At 40.3% G+C, this 27,667-nt stretch overlaps 1 protein-coding gene across 7 annotated transcripts in view; it reads left to right on the forward strand.

Annotated features, from left to right (window-relative positions):
* The window catches only part of CPQ (carboxypeptidase Q), a 390,372-nt gene that overhangs the window by 113,801 nt on the left and 248,904 nt on the right, over positions 1-27,667 (forward strand). For all 7 annotated transcript variants that reach the window (XR_012502314.1, XM_074353133.1, XM_074353132.1 and 4 more), the window contains one exon: positions 13,356-13,563. Coding sequence is in view for 6 of the 7 variants with exons in the window: in XM_074353133.1 (XP_074209234.1) it covers positions 13,356-13,563 (208 nt within the window). In the remaining variant the exon portion in view is untranslated. The remainder of the gene's footprint in view (positions 1-13,355; positions 13,564-27,667) is intronic.

Here is a 27,667-nt window from a genome sequence, read left to right on the forward strand (position 1 = left end):
CCAAGTATTAAGCACTTCTCAAATGAATAACACATTTTGGTTATTATTCTGTCTACTTACCTAAATCAGGGATGAGACCATCAATAAACCCAATTTCATTTAAGTTAGTTTTTAACTTTTTTTTTCAATAGACAGAAAATCAATCTATTTGTTTCCTTAAGTTCCAACCCCCACTCCCCCAGCCCTTCTATCTCTAACATCAAAAAAGGTAGATTGAAATAGCAGTCCTTCTGGTGATTAAATCTTCATCCAGTTAATCAGTCATGTTTGTATCTACACGACTACATCTACTACTGGACGTATGAAATGTCTTAGAGGCCATCTCTACTAAGATTTTTAGCATGTTATCTTACACAGCATTTGCATTTGCTAGCTGCTACATAGATTATAATCTGCAGACATAGAATAATTATTGATGAATGGTCCTTAAATATTTAACTTTATATTTTACCTCTTTGTTTAACCTATTTTGAGAGTGTTCATAGGCTCTCTCTGCAAGAAGGCTTACTTGCTGGTCACTTCAGTAAAGATTCAATTACAATAAAAATACTGAGCAGTTATATAGTTCTTACAATGTGCCAGGCACTGTTCTAAATGTTTTACTTTAATTAACTCTTGATTCTCTCAGCAGCTCTATGATGTAGATATTTTAAATATCTGTATTAAATACAGGGTATTTAATTTATTTATTTATGATTATATTTTACTCATTTGTATTCTACTTTATTACCAAAAGAATTTGGGGAGACTTGCAAAAGTACACTGAAAAAATAAATGAAGAAAGAAAGTAGAGAAAACAGGTGTAATGCCAGGATTAATATAGAAAAAAAAAAGTCATAAAATTTGTGCAGTTGCCAGGGATGACCATAATTTAGCTACAAACTGCCTGGCAAACAAAGCAAAGAGTGAAACGTAATCAGACCCAAGATTCATAGTGTCTGTAATAGGAAAACAAGCCATTTGTTCAGGAAAAGTGCAAATTTCCTAGTAGAAAGCGTTTGTGGGCCATCATAAAGAAAAGGCCATGTGATATAGTAATTGTCAAAAGTCCATTTCTACCATAAGTGTAACATATGGGGACATTGTTCCTTTTCTCCATGTCCATTTTCACTCTCTCCTTCAGTAATAGAATCTTTTAATATTGCTGGAAACATGACTGCCTAGAAAAAAAAAGACCTCATTTTCCAACTTCTATATAGCTAGGTGTGACCATGTTACTTAATAGGAGAGGTGTGTCCTTATCTTCCCTTTACTCTGTCCTGGCCACTCTGAGGCAAATGGAAAGTGCCATCTTGCCATGAGGTAGAGCTGGAAAGGAACATCTGGACAGGAGTCTGTGTTCCTCACCCGCAGAGCATAGTAGCCTAGAATTTTACATGACATACAGAGAAACTTCTGTCTTGCTTAGGCCCCTATTATTTTGGGTTTTCTGCCATTCCTAGCTAACTGAAGAATGAGGGGGCAGAAACTGCCTTTGGATTTGGTGATCAGGAAAGACCTCTCTGAAGAGACATTCAAACTGAGAACGGAAGGATTATGCTGTTACTAAGAAGAGTACTTCTTCTAGAAGCCCCAAAAAGTACTGTTGGGATTTTGATAAGAGATGGTGTTGAATTTCAAAAACTTTTAAAGATTTTTATTTCTCATGTATTTGATCTCACTTTAACTTATTTTCCTATATGTTAGCAGGTAGAGGGCAGTTTGACATTTTTTTAGGATCATTCATTGAATAAGTTATCATTTCCCCATTGATTTGGAATGCTGTCATTATCATATACCAAGTTTTCATAACTGAGTTTATCTATTTCTAGATCCTATTATTTTCCATTTATTTATTTTTCTTTCCATGTAGTAATGCTGCATTTCTTTCATTATTTAAGCTCGGTTATAAGTTTTACTATCTGGTAGTGCCCTCTGTGTGTTTTGTCATTGTTTTTGTTGTTGTTGAGATATCCCTAGCTGTTTTTGGCCTCCATCTCCATTGATTTGTTTTCTCGAATACATTTACAGTTTTCTAAAGTTAACTTCTGTTGCCTGATTTTAGCAGCAGAGCTGATTTCTCTAATATTTTCTCTGAAGAATTTTTCAGATTATCTATAGATGATAGTGTCATTATCAAATAAGGACAACTTGTTTCTTCCTTTTTAATCCTTAAGTATTTGATACCTTTTTCTTGTCTTGCTTCATTGGTTAAGACTTCCAGTATATTATTGAGTAGAAGCTGTGTTAGTGAGCAACTTTTTTTGTTGTTGTTGTTCTGATTTAATGCTTGAAACATACACTTTCAAGGCCATTGCCAATTTGGGTGAAATCCTGTATGATCTTGAGAAAGAGAAGATGTGTTATTACTGCTCCCACTTAAAACTTCTGAATTATTTCCAACTACTCATTGATAAGTACCCAGGTTCCTTAAAGTGGCCTTCAAGGTCCTGCCTAAACTGGTTCTCCCTCCCTCTCCATCTTCGTCTTGCACCACTCTACTGCTCCACCCTGCTCTTCCTTCAGGTCCTTGGCCCTCATTTCACTTCAGAGCTTTTGTGTATGTTACTTAATCAGCCTGGAATATTTTGTTTCTCCCCTTCCACTCCTGCTCCATTTAGTTAATATCTCCTCATCCCCCAGTTTCTTAACTCAGTGTTTCCTTTCCTTAGAAGATTTTCAAGATCCTGTCAGACCAGATCAAGTCAAGGATTCCAATTTTAGAAATGATGCATTTCACTTACTAAATTGTAACTATATATTAATATGTTTGCTGTTTTTGATGGGTACCAGTCCTCCCCATTAGAATGCAATCTTTGTTAGTGAAATCACTGTATCCTTGACTGTATCTTTAGCACTTTGGAATGGCCTGACATTTTGGAAGGGCTCAAATACATTTCTTGAATAAATAAATAAATTATAGGTAAAAATTTCTTTTAAAATGGAAATACATTTCTCCTACTTTAATGTCAATTATTTTAGTTGAGTTCAGTTTGATGCAACTATTAAACAGGTATTTGGCTGGGAATAGAAGGATGGGTTATTTGTGAGCAGGTAGGAGTAGGGGAGAGGAAGCAGGGAATGAGTGACTTTGGGTATCTGGAAGGCAACACAAGATCTCTGAATATTTGAAAAGTTAAATTAATGACACTTACTCATTTGTGAGCCTTTAGAACATCTTGCCCTTCCTTTCCACTTTCTAAATTCAGGGATTTGTGGAATAAGTTAGGATGTCAGGCTCCTTTGAAGATTAATGCTACCTGAGGACGGAGTCCTAGCAAACATACAAGTACATGCTGACTTTAGGAGGGAAGCTGTGTGGGATGGGGTGAGAAGAGCATGGATTTGGAGTCTGACTTGGATTCAAATTCAAGTGCTTCCACTTTCTAGTTTGATAAGATATTTGAACTTTCCTGGAGTGTCCTGAAGCTTATTATTTTCTCACCTATTAAATGTGGTTAATGCTTTTGTGCTTAAATCTCTCCTACTTAAACTGTATGGTGATGGCTTTGAATTGAAATTGTAATGGGATTGACACTGATATTTGAATTTATGTTCTTCCAGCCAATGGACTTTAATAAATGGCATCCAGGAAATTTTCCATGCAATTCATATGGTTCTGATATTTCCATCATGTCTCTAGAAACTTCTTTTAGAGGCAAATTGCTGTGTCCAACTGAGTCATGAAACTAAGCCAGGTATTATTGAGGGCAGAAATTCCGTTCGGTTGCAGTATTTTGCCCCCAAGCTTTACTTCTCTAAGAAGAGTATAGGACAGGTAACACTTCAAAACATAGCTAAATAAAAAGCCTGTTTTGGAATGCCAAGCTGTCACAGAGTTATTCCATCTCTCTGATGTAACACTATAGTAACATTGTTTTGTACTTGATACAAACATAAGCACACCAGTTTCTATCATTTTTGCCTTTGGTTTTTGAAGATGGAATTTAGAGGGCAAACGCATTTAGATATGAAATATTGAAATCCACTGAAACTGTATAGAATTATTTAACAGTACAGCAGGGCTGCTTGTTCCTTTAGAAGTAACATCAGGTGGGTTAGCTAACTGAGCTGCCAAGACTGTATTTTAATGATCTCTAGGGTTTATCTCCTGTTTAAAATTCTTTGTCATTTAGTCTGCGTGTGTTAAATCACTGACACTTGCTAAATTCTCCTTCAGATTTGTTTGTTTTCTACTGTTTGGTGTAGATCATCTGATCACTTTGATGTGTGATAGGAGGAAAACAGAAGTTATCTAATTTTTAACCAGTCTTCCCTAAGGCAGTAAATATATTTATTCTATATCTTATCTGTTATCAGCTGCAGATAGCTGCAGAAATTCCTGATAGAAGCTTTAAATTCAGGTGCCTACTTAGTCAGCTCTTACTCAGTAATGCAGGGGTAACACACAACCCCTAAAGCTCTATGGCTTGCAGTCACTAAGATACACACACACACACACACACACGCACACGCACACGGAGAGAGAGAGAGTTGTTAGTGCTGTCGGTTACTTTTTTCACAGCCTGAAGGAAAACCTCCCATCTGGGACATGCCATTCTTGTGGTTGAAAGTATAGGACTCTTAAGAGACAGTCAGAACTTGCAATGACTGTTAAAAGTTCTTGCTCATCTGGGACCACACACCCTGCTCATTCACATGCCATTGGCCAGAGCGAGTCTCATGTCAGTATGCTCCAAGAGGGACACTGCCATTTACAAGGCAACTGCTGAGCCCGTGCCAGTCTTTTATACAGAAAGGTAGAGAAAATACCAGAATATAATATGGATATAATTTTAGATAGGACCACTGGCATCTTTTTCTATCACGCCCTATTCTTCTGATGCTACTCAACTCAAAAAAGTCCATTCCCGGCTCCTCTCACCCATCTCTCCATCACCCTTTCTGTACCCTTTGCTGCCAAGTAGACCCATGAAACCTACTCACCTTCTCTGCCCAGCCTGACGTGGGATCTTTATGATATACCGAGTGCCTAAATTATTGCTTTAGCCAAAACTAACAAGAAGTTTCACAACCTCTGGAGCTGTCTGACCTGATAAAGAGTAGCTCCGCTCTGGGCCAAGTGGGCTCCATGTTTGCTGAAACTATACCTACTATTTTTGTTTTATTCCTGGTAATCAGCTTAAAGTGAAATTTTAAATAAATTACATAATCATTGCCTGGATTTATTTAATATGTGTCCAGAGTACTTGCATACCTTACTCTTACTGTCTTATAATGCTTCATAACACACAGGGCAGCTTTTACGTCTATCTTCTCACCCAGTGTTCCCAAGATCCTGGCGGCATCAACACTGTTGTGATTCCAATTTTACAGGCTGGGGAAAGTTAAGCAACTTATTCAGGCTCAAAGGCTAGTGAGCTTTCCAGCCAGTGCTCAGTGATGGGCTCTTCTCGTTGCTGATAAATACCCTGTTTTAAGTGTATCTTGAAGAATGCATAGTGTGATATAATCACTTTTGTTTGTAAAGAAGTTTTAAAGTAAGATGCTTGTTTTACCGATAGGATTCATCTTTAAAATTTTTAAAACATCTTCTTCATTTTGAATGATCTGATCACTAAATTTCAGTTTATATACAACTTTCCCCAGGAAAACAATTATTGTATATATTGGGCAGTATAGTTAGTGGAGTGCAAAACTCCATAAGGTCAGTTTCCCTATCACAGTAAATAGTGTCCCCTCCATACTGTTGCTCAAAGTGGTTTACTGTTTTTTTTTTTTAATTGAAGTATAGTTGATTTACAATGTTGTGTTAGTTTCAGGTATACAGCAAATTGATTCAGATATATATAAATGTTTTTTTCAGTTTCTTTTCCATTATAGGTTATAAGATATTGAATATATTCCCCTGTGCTATACAGTAAGTCAGTCCTTGTTGTTTATCTATTTTACATATAGTAGCGTTAACCCATTAATCCCAATGTATCCCTACTCCCCACTTCCCCTTTGGTAACCATAAGTTTTTTTCCTATATCTGTGCGTCTGTTTCTGTTTTGTAAATAAGTTAATTTGTATCTTTTTTTTAGATTCCACAAATAAGTGATATCATATGATATTTGTCTTTCTTTGACTTACTTCACTTAGTATGATAATCACTAGGTCCATCCATGTTGCTGCAAATGGCATTATTTCATTCTTTTTATGGCTCAGTAGTATTTCATTGTATATATATATACACCACATCTTCTTTACCAGTCATCTGTCGATGGACATTTTGGTTGCTTCCATGTCTTGTCTATTGTAAATGGTGCTGCTGTGAACATTGGGGTGCATGTGTCTTTTCGAATTAGAGTCTTCTCTGATATGTGCCCAGGAGTGAGATTGCTGGATTATATGGTAACTCTATTTTTAGTTTTTTAAGGACCCTCCATACTGTCTTCCATAGTGGCTGCACCAGTTTACATCCCTGCCAACAGTGGAGGAGGGTTCTTTTTTCTCCACACCGTCTCCAGCCTTTATTACTTGTAGACTTTCTGATGATGGCTGTTCTGTCACTCTTCTTTATCTCTGCTGCCCTGCCCTCATGCAAGCTGATATCACCTCCCGGCCAGAATGTGGCAGTAGTCCCCTAAATAGCCCTCCTCCTTTTCTTACCTCATCCAAGCCTTCCATCACAATAAGCCTAGTGATACTCTCAAACTGTAAATCTGAATTTACCTGACTTCTCCTTCCCCACCCAGACTCCTTAATACAGTTACAAGGCCCCCCCATGATGTCACTCTACAGTCCACGAGCCTCCTCTCCTGCCGTTCTCTCCCTCACTCTCTGCTTACTTTAATCTCAATGCTCTCTTCCCTCCTCCTCCCCCCAACCTCCCTGCCCATGTCCCCTAGTCCCATCAGCACTCATTTCTCAGATCTTTCTCAGCAAAGCTGGCCAGGACCCCCAGGCCATGATAACTAGTCTTGTTTTAGTCTGCAGAAACTCACCTTGGTGTTCCTCACTGTCACTAAGGCCTGCAGATTTTACTCCTGAAATACCACTGGAAGCTGACTGAGGTGCATAGTACCTTCCAGCTGCTGACCTTAACAGATGTGTTAGATGACAATGGTTTTTGCAAAAGCCCTCTCTCACCCACACCAACCTCCATTACATGGAAATACACAGGGTTAAGGAGAAAACAACCACTTCAAACGTGTTTCAAACGAACCATGTTTCAAAGCAATTGTGTTTTTTCTAACACAATACACCTCATGTGCTAGAGTATAAATGCTCCCTGTGATAATTGCTTAAAATTAATCAAGGTACCCAAAAGTCTGACTGCCTTTCCCCCTGTGCAAGCAGTTTGGATTCTAAGTGATCAGATTGCTAATGATTGGTCTGTCCTCTGTGCTTGTGGCTGCTGTGTGTTGCTGAGTTGGGTCCCATGTTACATGTTGAATCAAGCATAATGGTCCTATGGTAGGCCCTGCTCCATTAGACAATGAAATGTGTAAATTCTGTATTTTAGAGGTCAAGGGAGACAAGCTGCCTTGCTTGCAGCTCGCCCTCAGGTGTTGGTCTGGCAAGACGGCTACTCCGTTGGGCAAACGGCTGCCCCTCCGGAGGAGATGATAATTTACTGTGTCTGTGGATTGTGATCAAGCCAGGTCTGGGCTCGCTCGCAAGGCAGACAGACCAGGTTTGATTGGCGCCAGCTCTCCCGAGCCAGTTTGGAGACCGTGGGTCCCAAGCCTCCAGCTACCATTCTTGCCTCTTGCTCTTCTGACTTTCATGCCAGCTAATAGCTGAGTTTAACTATTTTTTTCTTGAAAATTGTTTCAAGGACACTGTTTTGCTTGCCTTCTTGGAATTCACAGAATGACAGAGATCCATAAATATCTTGGTTAAAAATTAGAAGATTTTTGGAGTATCCCACTGTCTGTCTTGGGGCCTGGCAGGAAGCCTTCTATTCACTGTAAATGAGTAGATGCTTCATCTATTTCTGTCCTCCCTTCTCTGTGCTTTACCTGAGAATGCCCTTTGCTTTATTTGCAGTCTATTGCAATTTTCTAAGGCCTACTTAAAGTTTTACCTTATTGGAAATTTGCTTGATTTCCCCCCATCAGAATTGATGCTGATTTGTTTTTATTTTGTGAAATTTTACCTTGTACTTTAATTTAGCACTTGTGGCATTCTGCACTCCTTATACTTTTTAAATTTTAGTATTTTATGTGTTCTGAGAAAATTTTATTTACAAAATCAGATGGGGGCCATCCTGACCCTTGTGTGCCAACCCCTGCTCTACCTCCAAGAAATTCTTAATGTACACTTAAAAAAAAAAGTAGTGCTCTTTTAAAAGTTATTGTTTACCTATTTTTTCTCCTCTAGATTATACAATTTTTAGGGATAGCAGTGAAAGGTACTCAAATTTGTATTGTGCCCAATTCTCAGCACAAAGCCCGCCCAGTCAGAAGGCTGTAAATTTGTTGAATAAATTTGAATCTTTAAGGCTTGTTCTTCCATGAAAAGGATGTTGCACAATCATAATAATCTCCATAAACAGATGGACACTCAGAAAGGACTGCCTGAGTCTCTTTTATCTGCCTTGCCATGAATTTGCAATTTCCTTACCGCTTCAGACCAAAACACTGAGTTTCTGGGAACAACTCTTACCCCTTCTGCATAACTGAGTGCAGGGAAAGCTAGCCATTCCACTGGACCTAGTTATTTTGTATAATGCACTTGGTATAAGATTATGTGACAAGAGTTAAGACGCTAGGCTTTCTCTTAGGTGGGGCTGGAATATTCCTGTTGGAAGGGGGTTTAAGTCTTCTGAAATCAGAATCAATTTCCTAAGACATACGACACTGAATTGAGCTCCAGAGACATGTTTTTATGTCTGTAGTCTTTTCCTTTTAATAGTAGAAAACATTATGAAATTCTCACTTCACTGTCTTCCTATTCTTAACTGTTCTTGGGAGGAATCGGGTCAGAAGAGACTGTGAGATTAGAGTCTCAAATTCTGTATAGAATAAATGATCTGAGCCAACACCACAGCAGTCAGCATCTGTTGTCTATGCAAGAAGACCACAGCAGTAATTATGTACAGGGAAAGCCATTTAAAAAATAAATTGATTGATTTTGAAAATTAGGTGTCGAGAGTAAGAAAGAACCTGAGGATTTTTATACTATTTTGTGATACAATCAGCTATAGCCAAGAGAGTCGCTTTATGAGTAATTTTAGTTTCAGTCTTACATTTTCTTCAGAATCAACTACCATAATCCTTTTCGTTACTGTAACAGAGTCTGATGACTCTTGTCCTAGAGTGAAGCACCTTCCTCAACTCCCTCACTTATAGATTGGGACCTAGTGTGATAACAGCGCTCCGATTGATGAGCAAGATCCTGGGTAGACTAAGAAGTAACTGATAATTCAGGCAAGCTTTTATATACTTCTTTATTTTTCCTTCTTATTCCTCTTGAAAAGAAAATATTGAGCTTTTCTTTCTAATGTATTTTACATTTATGAAAAATATAACAATGCAGTTAATAGGAGGGGCGTGACCCCTGGATTCAGACACCCAAGGAGTCAACTCTCAGTTTCATTTGTTTATGTTTTTATTAAGGTACAGTCAGTTTACAGTGTTGTGTCCATTCTGGTGTACAGCCCAATGCTTCAGTCACACATGGATATACATACATTCAAACTCTCAGTTTCAATGCCCAGTAGTTATGTAAACTTATTTCTGTGCTCTTCAGCGTCCTCCTAATAACTACTTTGCAGAGTTGCTGTGAACATCAGTATAAACAAAAGCTACCCAAATACAGATGTTATTATTATCATCAATTACGCTGACCTACAGAAATACACAAGTTCCTTCGAAGTATGCCTTTTGGAGAGTGATCAGGGATGGGGGATTATTATACTTTTATTTTGGGGGTTTCTTTTTATTCATTTAGTATATGCATGTGTGCATGTGTGTATTTGTACTTATGAGTGTGTGTGAGTGAATTTCATATCTTACATGTCAGGCACTATTTCAGGCACTTTGGTAACATTAATAAATAAAACAGACAAGAATTTCTACCCCCCCTTGGAGATTACATTACTATAGTGGATGCAGCTAGAAGCTGATAAATGCTATGGAAAAATTAAGCAAGAAAAGAGGGATGGTGATTGGGAGTGGGTTACAATTATCAATAGGCAGGTCAGGGTATATGACACTGGATTTGTGTTCTTTGGAATTCTCATGGACTAGCTTTTAGAACAGGAGCATGGGAAGAAAGGAGATGAGAGGACAGAAAAGAAGAGGAGCCTGCTGACTTGCAGGAGAGCAGAAGCATGTCGATTATGTAACACGTTCAAAACACAAACTTATATGGAAGAATGAGGTCTTCCAGATGGCCTGATTTTATTGTATTCAGTTTGAGCAAAACTCTTTTTAAAATATTTTGTACACACCCTGCCTTCCCAAACAATGGATACCGAATACAGTCCACCTGGTTGGTGGCTGCTGCAGCAGGTTCTCGCCATGACCGCCACGTCTGTTACTGAACTGTCGTGAAGCAAGGCCCTCGGCCCGCAGAGATGCTCTGGGCTATTTGCCTGTATAATTGGCTGAGCCTGCAGTGATTGTGAGTTCTGCACGATAGCCACTACATACATATAGCTATTTAAAGTTAAATTCCAAACCTACCTCTTCTTTTTGATTTGTTGTTTCTCATAGTTCATAGGTTTAAGTGCTAGAGTCAGAATTTTATATAAAGTAAGGGTAACTAGGCTGTAAGAACAGAAGAGCTTTTCTCATGTTCAAGTACCTGAGTTTTCATACTTGGGATTTGTATTTCTATTCTGACTGCCTTTTTTGCTTGGTTATTGTTGTTCAGCTGTGCTCAGAGTGGGTGGTCAGAGAGTCAGACTGCTGAGTTATTGTGGGAGAAGCGCTATCAAACTTTAAAGGTAAAATTGCACTTTTATGGAAATGCTTTAGACCTTCCTTATTCGGAGCCATGCCATTCAAGGGTTGTGTATTGACTGGCTGCCTACACATACACTGAGTACAGTGTCAGGCCCAGGATTGGGTATTGTTCCAAAAAAAAGTGCACATGGCCACAGACCCTGAAGGTGGGAGAGAGAATCATAAATAGGCAGTTTTATTGTCTAGTGCCCAGGTTTGCCTAGGACACTTTGAAAGTGCAGAGGAGAGTGGTGCATGAACAGCCTTCCTGGAGGTGGGGGGAGGGGGTTGAGGCCAGAGGCCTGGGAGTACTTCTTAAATGGCATCCTAAGGGGTAAATAGGTGTCACATGACGAAGTTGGGAAAATGGGGTCATTAGGACATGATGTACCGTAGTGTGTGAACAAAGATACTGAAGAGTGAACCAGCATGGCAGGAGTGGGGACCTGGAAGTTTAGTACTGATGGAACTTAAAAGGGAGCCTGTGTCCGTAGAGCTCGACAGGCTTTGAGTGGTATGTTGAAGTGATGGGTTATCAGCCAAGGAGGAAGAGGGGCAGGGGGATGGTGACATAGGCTGATCTGACTTTTCAGCAGTTCAGGTTGTTCACAGGTTGTTCTGTTCCAGAGGAATCAGAGATGACTCTGAGTTTTCAGGAAAACAGATTAATTTGAACTCTTCTTCCAAGCTCATCATGACAGGCTTTGACTTCTAGCTGCTGCTAGTGTTTTGCATTGGCAACTGTGGTGTCCTGGTTAGTTTCTGGCTCTTTAGGACTTCATCACTGGCATTTATTAAGAGAACTTGAACCACAGACCATGGTGAAGCATTACCCTTGTATGACTTTAATTTTGCAGTGGCCAATGAAAACTTATAGAAATTTGGCTTCATTTCTAGTGGCTCCAATCCAGATGCCAAAATTACCCCATTGCTGGGATATCCCCTGGGTGGACCATTGAATCTGTTATTCATTAGGAACAGCTGAAAACCATCAACAAAATTCCTGTGCTATGCCAACAATAACGCCAGTCAAATTTCAAGGTAACTCCAGGTTTCAGAAAGCTATGAATCTCAAAATCTGTCTAGCTGAACCCTTATTTGTATTTTTACACATATTTATCATGTGAGAAGCTAGTGGCTTCCTTACTTTCCATGATTGTACATTGCTCTTTTTAGATCATAAATTAAATTCTGAGTTCTGAATGTTGGCGGAGACATGCTTATAGATCGGTTATCAGTCACTTTAAAGTAAAAAGACAAATTCAGTCCGGACAGTGGAACCAGAAGTCGGAGAGGAGCCTGCCCAAAGGGTTCATTATGATGGGGTCCAAATTGAAAACAAGAATTCTCTCCTACCTACAGTGCATTTTAAAAGGATTTTCCAAGTAACAATTACTATTTTAATGACGTCTGTTAAGCTTCCAAAGAACCCAGTTCTCTAGTTTGCCAGATTAAAAAGTATGTGAAATATATGTTAATACTTCAGTTTTTACTGATGTGTTTCACAACTGTGTGGCTAAAGCCACAAAACAGTAGGTGCCTGCCGCTTTCTTTTAGGTGGTAATATTTAGCTGCTGCATCTGGTCTTTGCTGCTAAATATTTTTTTTTTTTGTCCCTCTAACTGCTCCATCAAATTGAATCTTCAGTGGTTTGGCAGTTTTTGAATGACTTCTTGGAATCTGTGAAACCCTGTCCCCTGATCAGGATGATCTGGGCGAGTCTTGTGGCAGGAGGAAAGATGGCCGTCTTTCTACATGAGACAACAGGATTGTAGGGCAATTATACAACATCTTTAAAATTTTAATCTGAAGACTAGTTCTGTGTTTGGTGATGAACAAGTACTGTAAATCCAGAAGCTTGGGAAGTTTCCACATTCTTCAAAAGTGGTACAAAGGAAGAAAGAAAACAAGCTGACTTTTTTGGCTCTTGGGAGAGGCTACATCAACCATTTGTTACAAGTTGGATTACAAACATCATTGGCTTCTAAGAACATTCTTCATAAACTGTCACTCTTTGTACGATGTCAACGGAGGTATTTTAGCGACAGATGAAAATAGTTTTATGAAAAGATAAATATATTTTTCACTGATCCCAGGGGAAGCTTTCTAAAATGAATTTTTAAAAGAAATAATTAGTGTCATTCTGTGAAACTCATAACTTCTTAGGGTGGAAAAGAAGCAAAAAGGAAAAAAAAAGGACACCTTTTCAAGCAATTTGTGATTTAATACCAGCTGGTCAAGTGAGTTGAAAAACCTTATGAGTTGTAGGTTATGTTATTTTGAATGCCTTTTCTCTTTCTTGGGAAACTAGCTAACCCCTACAATCTTTCTCCCATGGCAAATGGCTCTGAAACTTTGATCTCTGCAAACCAGTTTGCCAGATGTAGTGGATAGAGCATGTGCGACCTTTTGTGTGTCAGGTCACCCTGGCCGATCGGAAACCATACGTTAATCTTGTATGACTTTTATTTCCAGGCATTACAGCAGAAGTTCTGGTGGTGACCTCTTTCAATGAACTGCAGAGAAGGGCCCCAGAAGCAAGAGGGAAGATCGTCGTTTATAATCAACCTTATACCAACTACTCGAGGACTGTGCAGTATCGTGTCCAGGGGGCTGTGGAAGCTGCCAAAGTGGGGGCTTTGGCATCCCTCATTCGATCGGTAGCTTCCTTCTCCATCTACAGGTTAGTCATTATGTTCCTTTGAAATGCTTTCCAAAAGCAGCATCTTCCATGAAAGAGAAGCCCTTATGAATAAAAACAAACCAGTCAAATGAAAATACTGATTGTTCATGGAATGTTCCCCGCATTCCGCATTTGGTCATTTGTTTGTAATATCTTCTCTGGCCTTTTCAAGATTCCAAGCATCGTTTGTGCATTCCTTTAAAAAGCTTTCCACATCCATGATGATCCCAAACATTCCTTATATAACCAATATATTTTATGTATTTTCATTGGAGGGAGACGTGAATTCACGTCTGCGTTTCATCAAAGATGTCTAATGACTTCAGAGGGAGCCAGGCTTTTTTTCCATTGTTGCTAGAGAAGAGAAATAAAAATAAAGTGGGTAACATGCTGGGGGCCATCTATGGTGTAGTGGAGAGAGTTGAGGAAGCAGAGGACCTTGGTGATAGACCTGTCTGCTTCTGAAGAACTGCGAGGCCTTGGGGATGTTCTTTTCTATTGATGTATAGTTGATTTACAATATTATATTAATTTCACATGTACAGCAAAGTGACTCAGTATTTTTATGGATAATACTCCATTTTAAGTCATTACAAGATAATGGATATAATCCCCTGTGCTACACAATGTTTTCTTGTTGCGTATTTATTTTATGCACAGTAGCTTGTTAATCCCATGCCACCTTGGGAATGTTCTTAAACCTCCCTGGGCCTCACCATTCTCCTCTATTAATCAGTAATGATGAACAATAGTACATTTACAAAATTATTTTAAGATTAAATGAAGAAAACTTACGAAAGCTACTTGATGATCTGTAAAGGTCTATATAAGTATTTGGTGGTATTTTTTGAGGGCAACGTGAGTATTTGCTTTTACTTTGTAGTTCTGATTGAGGATATTGCAAAGTGCTTTATTCGCCCTCAGTCCTAGGAGGAAATTTGGCATTGCAGTGGATAAAAGGTCTGAAAATTGACCTGAAGATATTGGGCCTAGTTTAATAGCTATGTATGGTAGTGTCACATATCAGGGATGAAATATTTGAGAAATACCTGTAAAAGAAGCACCAGTTTACTGTTGTAGCCTGGTCTGAGATTAAAAAAAAAACTTGCAAAAACTTGCAAATAGGGTTCATTTGGGTCTCAAGACCAGATCTTTAATACCTTTTGTAAAGGAAGGTTTCTTTGTTCTGCACAATTGCTCTCTGGCACTGGAGACACAGCTTCTTAACCTTAATTAATTAACACCCTATACCCTTGAAAATAAAATAACCAAGGAGACTTCAGCGAACAGGAAACCCAGAAAGGAGTTGTCCAAAAGTGCTGAGAAAAGGAAAGGGACATTTTCCTTTTACAGGAATAAGATATCTTCCCAGGGGAGGAAGATGGGGCATGCTAAACCGCTTGTTAGAAGTTTTATGAGAGAAAACCTAGTTACGTTGATGTCATAGTGCTAGTAATAATATTCTTTGTAGAGTCTTTAAAGGTTTGGCGACTTGTGAAATAATGATTGGACCATATTCTTTTGGATGCTTAATCTTCCCAGGAGGGAAATCCTGAATGGCTAGCTTACTTCCCAGAACACCTCAACCACCCCTTAGAATAACATACTCAACAAGTCGTGGCCATCCACCGTGACTTCAGTGCTCATGAGACCTCAGTTGTGAAGCTAGTCTGTTGCTTTGTGAAACTGGGTGATTGCCAGAAACATTTATTTAAGAACTACTACTCATAAGACTAATAAATTCCCAGATGACTTAATGCACAGCAATCTGCCAGGGTTCGTTAGCAATTTTTTTTCCTGGTGTAATGAAGACATCTGGAACCCAGGCTGTAACCTAGGAGCACTAGAAGAATTTTGTCCAGCAAAGGATTTAGAAATCTGTTTTTTAGCCTCTAAGATTTGATGTTGGCAACCGGTAGTATGTATTTAAAAGGCATTTTTCCTAATATTTCTAGATCCAGACTGATTATAATTTTTTCATTGATTTATAGCCAGTCATACTTCAGTAGACTAACTTTTGTAACTCCATATTTTCAACAATTATAAATACAAAATAACTCTTCCCTTTACGTAGTACTTTAGAACCTTTCACATATGTCACCTTGTCACCTTATTTATTCTGACAACAATCCAATGGACCAAGCAGAGGGACATGATTTACAGATAGAGAAAGAAAAGTTCAGAGAATTCAGCATATTAATATGCTTAAGTCTTGCATCTTGAAAAAATGAAAACCAAAACAAAACGAACTCTGTCTCTCTGTCCACTTCAGGCCAATCGTTTTTTTAGAGCCCATTTTCCATAAAGAGTATTCTGTATTCCTATCTCGAATTCTTCATCTCTTACTCGCTCTGCAGACCATTTTAACCTGGCTTTTCCCAGGACTGAAATGGAGCTTGTTAAGGTCACAAATAGCTGCCTAGTTGTCAAATATAATGGGCATTTTTCAGGCCATCATCTTACTTCATCTCTCTGAAGCATTTCTCATTCTTGACTGCTTTTTCAATATCTCTTCTCTTTGTTTTCTTTGACTTATTTCTCATATTCTCTCTTGGTCTCTCCAGCTCCTACTCTTTCCCTCTTTGCCTCTTCCTTCCCTATTTCTCTGGCTTCTCACTCTGAATATTCTTTATGAGCAATTTCATCATGCTTATGGCTTCAGCCAGCACCTAGACTGTGGCCCTTCCAAACCCCGCTCTCCCGTCCATACCACTGCCTGAGCTCTAAGCCCATTAAACCACCTGCTGATTCTTCTTTTGGATGTTCCATAGCTACTCAGTTCTTTTTTTTTCACCCAAAATTGAATCTATTCTTTCACCTCTTTTTCCTGAATTTTCTACCTCCGTGAAGATAATGCCATCTATTCTGCCTTCTAAGTTAGATGGTCCTTGCTTACTTTTCTTTCTTCCCTTATCCATCTTTTCTAGTAGTTACTGCATCTCCTAGGTTCTATTCTTTATCAGTCATTTCAGCAAATACGTATTGAGCAGCTCCATTTCCCAACATCACTCCACATTCTACTACTCAGGAATCACCAAGACTTTCCCAATGTACCCCATTTCCTCAAAGTTTCATGACTTTGCATGCACTTTCTCCTCTGCAACCTTCGAGTCCCTTCCTCACTATCTCACACTGTCCTTCAGGATTCATCTTAAGTGTTTCTTCTTCTGGGGAGCTCTCTCTGATATCCAACACCAGCCCAGGTGCACCGCCTCTTTATGGTATCCCATGTCATCCTGTGCATACTCTGTATCATAATATCTTGGAGGTGGTTCATGCTTTGGTAGGGTAGACTAGCGGTTGTGACAAACAACTCAGTTAACACAATAGAAATCTCGTTCTTGCTCACATAATATTTCCAGGAAGATGTTCAGCAGGTGGCCTCCTGCTCCTTTCCATCTTTTGGCTCCATCACCTCTAAAAAATCAGTGTCCTCTGCAGGGTCCTCTGCATCCAGCTGGCAAATAAGGAAATGGAGAGATAAAGCTGATAATCAAGGGGGAGGTTTTCCATGGCCAGGCCTGGATATGGTGGACCTCCTTCTGCTTATTCCACTGTCCAGAATACAGTTATGTGGAGGCTGGGAAATTTGGTCTAGTTTCATGGTCACTGTGAAAGGAAAATGAGCTTGGTGAACAACTGTCCTGTCTGCTCCAATTGCCTGTGACTCCACACTGGACTGTAAGTTCCAGGAACACATGGACTCTACTTTTTACCTCTGTATCCCCATCATCTAGTATAATATTTAGTACAGAATCGTTGCTCAGGAAGTGTCTTTTGAAGGAATCAGAAAGTGTCTGAGGTTATATAATCAATCGTGGTAGGGTTCTTACAACAAGCCAGGTGACCCAGTGCCTAGTGTGCTCAGGCCAAACTGTGTAACCATTACATAGTCAACTCAAAAACAACTTGAATTTTTAGGCCACTTTGTATTTGGAGGGAAATATCCAGATGCCAATGTGGCAGGTTATATATTTTTTCTGCCACAATATTCATGTGTTTTGAGTTCCCTTAGCTCTAGGCAGTGGGTGATACTGGCTGCTGTCTAGGAACGGCGTAGAGGTCGGCAACACTTGAGAACAGAATATCAACTGTAATTTGCTGCTGCTTGACTTCAAAATTAGAAAATCTCCTAAAGGTCAGGAAGTGTGTTTTCACCAAAGTGACGACACCTGTCTGTGCAGTTTGTCAGTATTTTCCAGCCGTTTTGGAAGCACAGCAGTCCGTGGTCACACGACAGATGTCCTCAAAGGGAAGCCCATTACTTGTTGCCGGCATTATCTCTGGGTTCTTTGTTGTTATTTCTCTGTATTCTCATTATTCCCATTGACTTCAATGAGAAGATGTTTCCTTCACTGATGCTTTTATAAAGATTTTTCTTTTGTTCAATATTGAGTATCAACTGGGGACATCTAATGGGAACTCCCATGAGACCCTTTTTCAGTTTTTCTGTGTGTAAGATATGTTTTGCCTTTGTCATCCGAGGATATTTATAGGATAAATTTAATTAGTAAGAGATTTAAATTCTACAGAGGAAAGCCGCTCTATGGAACCACTTCCTTATATTGTTTCTCAAATTAATCACATTTTTGAAGTAAATTTTTATTGAAAGCTTACCAGTTGCTCAGAAGTTGCCAGGCACTAGAGTTGCTAAGGGGAATTAGACATGTTTTTGGTTCTTCAGAAATATTCTATCTGGCTAAAAGAGAGGAAGATAAGCTTAAAATATACATAGTTAGCATAATAAATTTTATATTTAGTGCTAAATTCGTGATTGGGGAAAGGAACAAAGAAAGGACATTGGCATTTATTAAGCACCTACTTTGTACTAGGCTTCTCTGAAGGCTTAAATAGTTTGTTTCAATTAATTCTTTATGCAACTCAGTAGAAACAGATATTGTTATTGCTCTTTTATTGAGGGAGAAACAGGTTCAGAATGGTTGAGTGGCCAGTCAAGTTACACAGCTAATGAAAGAACTAGGATTCATACTCAGAGAGTCTCTGGCTCTAAATCCCATACATTTTAGATTCACCAAGCAACTTGGAGCGCTAACGCTATAGGAATCTAGACGCGGTAGCAGAAATCTGATGTGGCTGGCTTCACGGAGGATGTGGGTTTTGGGTGAATTCAATGAAAAGGTTGAACCTGAACAGAAGTGGGGTGGAAAGACATTCTATCCACGATCAAGGCAAGAGAGTGGGAGTGCATGATGCATTGGGCGCTACACAAGTAGAGCAGCTCAGCTGGAGCCAGGTTTCCTAGATCAGAGAAATGTAATTTTGAGGGGAGGGGAAGAGACCAGCTTTACGTAGAATCCAAAGTACCAGATCAGGGAGTTTTAAGTTTAATGTGGAGGAAATGGGGGATCGTTGATTGTGTTGGAGCTGGGGGCTGATGCTTTAGAGCACTGTCTCTGTAAGTATGGTGCCTGAGACAGCCCCAGCCTCAGAGTTTGTTGACATGCAAATTGTCAGGCCAACCTGAGACCTGTTAAATTACATCGCACTTGGGTGGGGTTTGTGGCTTAGGCAGCCCTCCAGGTGATTCTCCTGTATGTGTGGGAACTACCGTTTCAGAAAGATCAGTCTGGTGACTGAACATGACAAGCTTTGAGAAGGTGAAATGGGACACGGCTCTAACAATGTGATGTGAAATAGTGAGGGCGTAGACAATGGCAGTGGGAATACAGAGGAGGCGACAGCAGGAGGGTGTTGGGCTGCACCCCACAAGGCCGAGAGCCTCGTAATTGCCCAGCAGCGAGACTGAAGAAAGAGCCTGGAGACAGTGACAGAGACACGACCTGCTTATTGAACAGGGGACCTTACAAGCTGAAGCAAAGTCCTGGAGTGACACTCTACTGTGTACGGCAGACAGCAGGTAGGACGTGGCAGCAGTGTTCGCTACCTGGGGGAGGAGGAGGCTCCCAGTTGTCGGTGGACCTGACATCAGGTTGGCTCATCGGTTATCAGGGAAACCAGCTGCTGGGGCAGGAGGAAAGCCCACAGGCAGTTACTGATTAGGCCCTATGATTAAGAGGATTGAATAGTTATGTGAGTAGGTGTAGGTGAAGCAGGGACTGGTTGAGCAGGGGATGTGCAGAGAGCGAGAGGGCAGCCATCTTGAGTGGCCTGACCACACAGAGGGGTAGTATGAAAAAATTATCAAAACCTGGGGACTGGTTGCATTTAAGGGAGGCAGGAGGGGGAGTCAAAGTTTACAGTAAGGCAAGGATCAAAAACCAAGGGATGAATCTGCATTCAGTCTAGCCCAATATTTAAAAATCATGAGTTTTACATAAAAATAGGGGTTTGTGGTTTTTAGAGAAAAAACTGTATCTGGTGGCAACATCTTGTATTTTCTACAAGGCAAACCTCAGCCTCATGGATTAGCCACCAAGTCCTTTGTGTTGACGAGACGTGCCCTCTCCAGTCGGCCAGTCTCCCGGTGTCCGTCCGCCCAGCCTGGGCGCCAGGGAGTGACGAGAAAGAACTACGGGGTCGGGCGGGAGGGCCGATATTGAGGCAGCCCGACCAGTTTGTTTTTCAGATGTTTGGAGTTTGAGGTGGCTTTGAGATAGTCCCATTAATCTGTTTTTTATACTTTGTTTAAAACAAAACAAAACAAAACAGTTAAGCATTCCCGTTTCTCTGTTATCCACTTTTTAGATTACCCAAGGCAATTTAAAACCCTAGACTGGCTTCCTTGCAGAGCAGTACACCCTGGGGCTTCTGCCTCCTGCTTTCTCAACAAACGAGCTCAAGAATGCGAAGTAATTTTTATATTAGCCCGAACAAAATGTAATTCAGAAAGCAACTCTACTGAGGCCAGATTGTCTGTTGTACTCCTGTTGCCAGATACACATTTTTTTCCAGTTATTTTCTCCAGTGCCCCAGATAATTGAACACAGGCTGTAAGTTTTAATCAGCTAAGGAAGCGAAAGACTCTCCTTTCCTTTTGCTGTGAAAATTGCATCACCACACTGGATAAGAATTCATGGAGGTGGGAATGAGCTGTTGATAGGACTTGGCTTTGTAAATACTACAGGTTTATGTTTCATATCACTTGGCCTTTGTGTACTGTATTGACAGAGTGTAGTGAAGAGGAGGAGGGAGAGAAGCAATCCAGTTTGAAGATGACTAAGATCTGATTAAACATTCAGCTGGAGAGAGAGATGAGTGAATCCAGGTGATGTTTATGGAGTGTCAGAGAGGGAGACTGTTAGACCATCTGGTGAGAGGGCTGTGAAGAAGTACATAAATCAGTCCCTATAATGATACTTAATTAATACAGAGTCGAAAAACGGTGTAATTGAAGCGATGGTCGGGCTACATCGTAGAGTTAAATAGCTTCAAAGAGGGCTCTGATTAAAACCATTACAATTTATAAAACATTCTTCATCTTAAGAAAGCCTCTTGATGAGATTTAACATGAACATTTTTGTAATCAGAGGACCAGTTTAAAACATTCAGAGCAGAGGTGAAATGTCTTGAGAGGTCTATTTTGGATGATTTTTAAAAGCCAGTTTATTCTCAGAGAGTACAAAAGCTGGTCCCCCTCCCTTTGTTTTTTTAACGGGAGAAAAATTAATGCTGCTACTTTACACTTAGACTGTCTTAGATTTTTGATGTCCTGGTGGTTTGGTTCTTTGGCATGACCTTAGCTTAATTAGTTATCAAGCTTGATATAAATTGTTTTGAAATACTTTTGCAGTTTGAGGGGCATGTGTGCCTGCTGGTGATTACAAAAAGGTAAATATCACTGTGACTCAAAATGGTGCAACTGAGCCAGCCCCAATTTGTAGGTTCTTTTCCTTCCTTATTTTGTTTTTGCTTAATTCACTCTGAGGCTCATAACAGATGCACAGTAATCAAGCAGAATGCCCATTCTCATCATTTATGCAGGTGGAGGGCCACTGTGCTCCCAAGGGGGGAACCAGAGAAGACCCACACTGAACACCGTGTTTTTTTCTTCATCTCTCTCTGATATTTGAAAGGCAGATTCTTTGTTTAGAAGGTCTTTGTTAGAAATTCTAAAGTGTCCTTTAACCACTGAATGCTTATTATTGCTTCAGGTAGCGTGCCAGGCACACCACCTCATGATGGATAGACTTGGGCTCTGTCCTCTAGAGCCCCAGTTCCGGAGTCACAGTGCCTGGGTCTTTGGCTGCTTGCCAGATGTGTGACCATGGCAAACTGTGTAAACTCTCTGTGTCTCAGTTTCATCTGTAAAATGGGTTTAATACTGTACCTTCTTCCCGGTGTTCTGTGGGGATTAAATGAGATATTATTAGTGCCTGACACACAGTAAGTTTTGCATTCATGTAAAGTACTATTATCACATAGTCTTGCTAACTAATGACTGGATATACTTATTGAATTAAAGAGAAAGGAAAAGAGGGAATCATGGAGTGAAGGAGAGAGGGGAGGAGAGAGGAAGAGAAGGAAGGAAGAAGGGAAGGAGGGAAGAGAGAGAAGAACTAAATTTATTTAGTATCACTACTTTAATTGCCACTGTCTGGCTGGGAGACAGCCCCTGACATCATGTAGCCATTTTGATCTCCGTCTGTTTAGTCTGACCAACCTCTTTTGGGGGGTGTGTCCTTACTAGTCTGTTTCTCGGTCTTGTATCTCGTTCAGTGTATCTTATTCATCTCAGTGTCCCCATGGCTGTGCACAATGCCTGGCACACAGTATTGCTGGAATGAATGAATAAAAAGAGTTAGAGGCAGCCTATCAGTTTTGCTAACATATGAATTCAAGGTATCACCATTTCACATGCATGGAAGTTGAATAATAATATAGATGAGGAGGCTAACCTTTTGAACTGCTACTTATCAAAAAGAATCTCTGGAATCTGAGAGGAGACCATATAGTTATGTAAATTTTGGTGAAGAATTGCAAACTGCTATTACTATGGTGCTTTGTGAGGCTGCTATAATTAATGGTCTGTTTGCATTCCTAGTATGGACTGTCATTTTTCATCTGCTTATAACCTTGATATAAAAATTTATTCTTGGCTGCTATTTTTGCATTCATAATTTTTAAATATTTATAAATGTTCACTTTCTATTTTCCAGCTTTCTGATTATCGAAAGCACAAGCTTAAGAGTCACATCACCATGGCATGTTTTTCCGAATCTCTAGTGGTGAAAAGAAATTAATGCATTTTGAATTCAGGTTTCAGGTTATGACAATGTTGTTTGCTTATGCATGCCCTTTGAAAAAATGTCTAGTGTAGCATATGAACGGAAATAATCCCAAGTAGCCTCAAGTCAGCCTCTTGCTGTTGCAGGTGCTTTTGCTCTTTCTCTCGTTGAGGCTAAAGTCCTCTTGCATCAGATGACCCTTTGGCTTCTTTAGTCCTCTGGGAAAAAATGCCAACCAGAGTTACCAGGAAGATTGGAGGTTAACGAAGGTAACGATACAGAGAGTAGGATTTGGATTCAGACAGACCTAGATTCAGATGCAGCTTAGCCACTTAGAGGTTGTGTGACTTTACATATATTGTTTAATGTCACACCTGTTTCCTCATCTGTAACATGGGAAGAACACTGTTTATCTGACAGAGTTGTCGAGAGAATGATATGGGATTAAGCATTTGATGTGGAAGCTGACACATGGGACGCGATCACTGAATTATAACTGGCATCTGGCCTTGATCATGGTTGTTATCATCAACAGATAATGACAGGACTGAGCAGGCGGGTTGGTATGAACTGAATTATCTTCAAAAGCAGCAGTTCCAGAACGCTCCGCATTGTGGGCTCCAGGGACCTTGGTTCTGTTTATCTCCTGATTTCTGGAACCCACTCTGGTGGTCTGCCTCAGTCTTTGGCTCAAAACTCTACTCTGTCTTTTTACCCTTTTCAACCTCATTTTGAATGCTTGATACTGTCCTTGCATGTAGTGCCAAAGATATAGTGACTCAGACCAGTGATCAGTGGCCAACTGACCAGAATGCAGTAAAGGTTCTATTTGAAACATCATCCAAGCTATTTTCCACCTCAGGGCCCTTGCACTCACCAGCCCCTCTGTCTGGAATGTGATTTCCCCAGCTTTTTGTTTGGCTGACTCCCTTTCAATCTTCAGAGCTCAAGTGAAAGACTGCAAGGCCTCTCCCTCAAATTCTTCTACCTCGCACCTTCTCTGTATGCTCAGAGTCCTGTAACATTTGGTAGCTTCTGTCTTTCTATCTACTTGTTCAGTATGTATTTCTTCATGAGAATATAAATTCCATGAGGACTGGCTATGTCTTTCTTCTACACCATTACACTGTCAGTACTCAGTGTGTGTCAGCCACTCAAGAGATATTTGTTGAATGAATAACTGTTTAAAAAAATCATCTAAGATCAAAAGAATAGAGAACCAACTGTAAATGCATATATACCAGCTCATGTCTATTTTCTGAAGCTACATTCTAAAGCATCACTTCATGGATTTTTAAAAGTGTATGTATTAAAATTTATTACTATCATTATTCTTTTTGATAAAGCACCGAAAATCTCAAAGCATTTAATAAAATGTCAAAGCTAGTATTTTATGATAAGCTTGAGTGTTTGAAGCATTGAAAGAAATTTACTTTTTTTTTTTTTTCCTATCCAAAGGAACCCTAACTATCCCAGGTAAGTCAGCTAATTAGCAGGGTGTAAACAATACCGTTTCCTCTGAACTTTCTCATTAACGACACGAGCTTTGGAGTAATAACCCTGGAAGTTATTTTTAGAGTTTACCATTACCAATGTGTACCATATGTGAATGAAGATCCCTCACCCATACATCATTGCTGTTAATTGCTGAAATAAATGAGCAAAAATCTCAGACCCAGCAATTGCTTCTGTTTCTCCAGACTCTTTTTCTTTTTCTTTTCTTTTTTGCTGTGTTGTGCTGGTGTTGAGCAGTGTGTTCTCAAAGAGCCCTTTCCAGGAGAAATAAGTGTCTCGGTGTGGCTTTGCAGAGGCCTACAAGGGTGTTTCTTTGGGAGGAGTCTACCTAGTTTCTGTGGTGCAGGGCAGAAACCTGTAAATTATCCACCCACTCCAACCTCCCCACGTCATCAGCGGTTGTGAAGAATTTTTTGAGTGTCTATCTTCTGTATCTCTACCACTCACTCCACGCTTTCATTGCCAGGTATCCATTGCAGGATTCGTTCTTAGCACAATATGATCTCTGGCCCTGCCCCTATGCATTATGACACCAGCAGTCCTGGGAGCCATTCCTGTACCAGGATGGAATCTGTGACTATGAATCCCATAAATACATCCTCGTAAAGCTAAACTAACATAACCCCAAATCAGCTTCCTCAAAATACCTGGATTCATTCCGATGTTATCCAATATGATGGGAGGTGTGAAGAAACGGAGTCAGAGTGGATTAAAGGCGTTGGCACCTGGAGAGTGCATGGACCAGTGCTGGGCGCCTGGTAAGGCTTCTACAGATACAGCTGGTAACACCATCGTCATCCTCATCCTCCTTCTCCTCTTCATTTCTATACACACTTTACTGACCTTTTCAGTTTTTAGTGGTTTGGCACTTGGAATTCTTTATAAGCAGCTTCTTCCTATTTCTACTCCCTTCCCCTTTTAAAACCTCAATTTCATGTTGGAGCTGGATGGGCCCTGAGAGAATGAGATGAGGAACTTGGGGCTGACGGCCCCTCAGCTGGTTAATGGCAGGGCAGGGTCAACGTGTCTTTTAGCTCCTGATACCATGTTTCTTTTCTCTCGAGTCTCATGGGTAGATCTCTGTCTGCTATACCCAGCCTCCCAGGATTAAGAGTCCATTAATTTAGGCATGCATTGATTTAATCTTTGTGGGATTCCACCCCTCACCCCAACTGGTATTTTTAAGAGTTAGAATGCTCAGTATACTTCTAAAATGCCACCTAATAGGGTTGCTTTTCTCATTTTGAAAGAACTTTGAGCACAGTGCACTGTATCATGAACACTCCCACAGAAAATGGAAACTCACCTTGTGAAGAGGTAAGCTCTCCATGGACTTTGTATATTCCTTTCCTCAGCAGGGGAAGAGTCTGTATGTCAGCCGCCTGGCCTTCCTCTGGGGCTTGGTTTTTAATCTCCAGGGAGGCGAGGCCGACAAAATGTCATCTCTCCTCCTGCTAAGGAAAGAAGCTGTGAAATAGATCTTCATTGCGTACGTGCTCCACGTTGCTCAGCACCAGCTGTGTCCATAACGCCATGGTGAATTTAAAATACTGCTCCATCAGAATAGTTTTTAAGAGGGACTCTGATGCTCATAAGTACCCCTAATAGACATTGTGAAATTACACCAATTTTTACCTTTAACTGGATTTATTCCTCTGAGAAAACTGAAGTTTACGATGTCTGCCCAAATACTGCCTGTTACTGATGCGGGTTTTTCTGCTACAAGTTCTAGGAGTCCCTTAATTCAAAGAGGGGCAGAGAAAAGAGCTAACAAAGAGTCAACAGCTTTTAAGTATCGGGTGCTTTCAAGGTAGATATGTCTCATCCCAACCGAACCCTTCCTTACGAGAGCCTTGGAGGTTTAGATTCATTTTACATTTGAGTAACTTGATCAAGATTGTATCCTAAGACATTTTGAAAAAGGTTTTTTTGATCATCTGTTTGCCAACCTCAGAACTGGCCATCTTGTTGTAACTAAACTGGAAATAGAGAAAATAAGATATAGTTGAGGATTTTTGTAAGAGCACTTTGGTAAATGTTGCAAAAGAGACCAAGCAATGTGTTCCAATTGGGAAGACCAGGTCGAGAGAATGAAAGGAGGAAAATTGCCAATACATGGGCGAACACCAGCACTAGTGACAGTGAAGAGGTCTCTGAAGTCCTGGGCTCTTCTGCTTTGGAAGGTGGATTTTGAAAGACATCTTTGGTCATATTTCTGTGAGGCTCATTTGTTTCCTCCTCTCCCTGGTGTTCCTTTCCTCCTTCCCTTTATTCAGTACCTTCTTGTGGCAAATAATTTCCTAAATTAGATTTCCTGTTACCTTCCAACCTGAAAGGCAGAGGCACAGACAGTCCCCTCCTGGCAACTGTGTCTAATATCTCCCCTTCCAGAGATTTGCCCTGTGGCGGCTTCAGTCCGTTATCATCACTCCTTTTGCCCATATTGGCAGCACTCCAAGACCTAGGAGGAAAAAGCAGATCTGCAGATATGCAAACCTCAAAATCAAGACTTAATGAAATCACTCCTCCACTTGCCCTTGCCTTTTACTGAGTCCTGTTCCAGCAGGGATGGAAAGAAAGCATTGGTCATGCTGTCAAAAGCAGATCAGATTTCTCCACTGCTATTTCTTCTTTTCTTAACTAAAACCAAAACACCTCACACAACAGTCAGACCAAAAAAAAAAAAAAAAAGAAAGAAAAAGAAATGACACTGGATGAGAGTGAAGGTAGTTTGTACTGGTTTCATAGTTCATGTGTTCAATCATATTTGTCTCAGCAAATATGATTGGAAGTGGTACTTCTTCTTTTCCCCACCTCTGCCATAAGATTTATAGATGAAGATAAAAATGCACTGGTCCTCCAAGAAAGAGCTTCTGCTCTGCCCATATCCCATCTTCCTGCCCTCGTCCTTGCTCCTGCTCCCTCTCTCCCTCTCTCCGCCTTCTCCTTCAATTCAGGGCTTAGAGAAATCTTTCACTCTTCTTTTGACAGATGTCAGATAGACAGTATGAGCTCATTTAAGCTGAACTGTCTGGGGGAAAGTAAATTTGTCGAGGAGGACAGCAATTTGGATGACAAGGGCCAGGACACACCAGATGGCAAGACTGGAGGAACTCTTATCAGGCTCCCAGCTCACGTTCCAGGTGGCCTCTCTGTCTGTCTTCCCTATTCTTATTTGTTCACGGTTGACCCAAATGGAAACCTTGATATACAAATGAAGTTCTTCCTGGAAGCTGGCAAGAGAAGGAGTTGATAGTGACTCAGCCTAGCAAGCCTACCTCGCCCCATTATCTACACTTCTCATTACTGATGCTTCCCAGACCCGTTTGAGCACGTATTTGAAGGAGCCGCAATTCTGACCCCCGCTAATTGTTTAATAAACAGGTCTGTTATCTAAGCTGCCAAAATTTTGACATTTTGGACCATCCCCAACCCTGGCTACA

Source organism: Camelus bactrianus, chromosome 25 (genome assembly GCF_048773025.1).
Source record: "Camelus bactrianus isolate YW-2024 breed Bactrian camel chromosome 25, ASM4877302v1, whole genome shotgun sequence".
Classification (NCBI taxonomy): Eukaryota; Metazoa; Chordata; class Mammalia; order Artiodactyla; family Camelidae; genus Camelus; species Camelus bactrianus.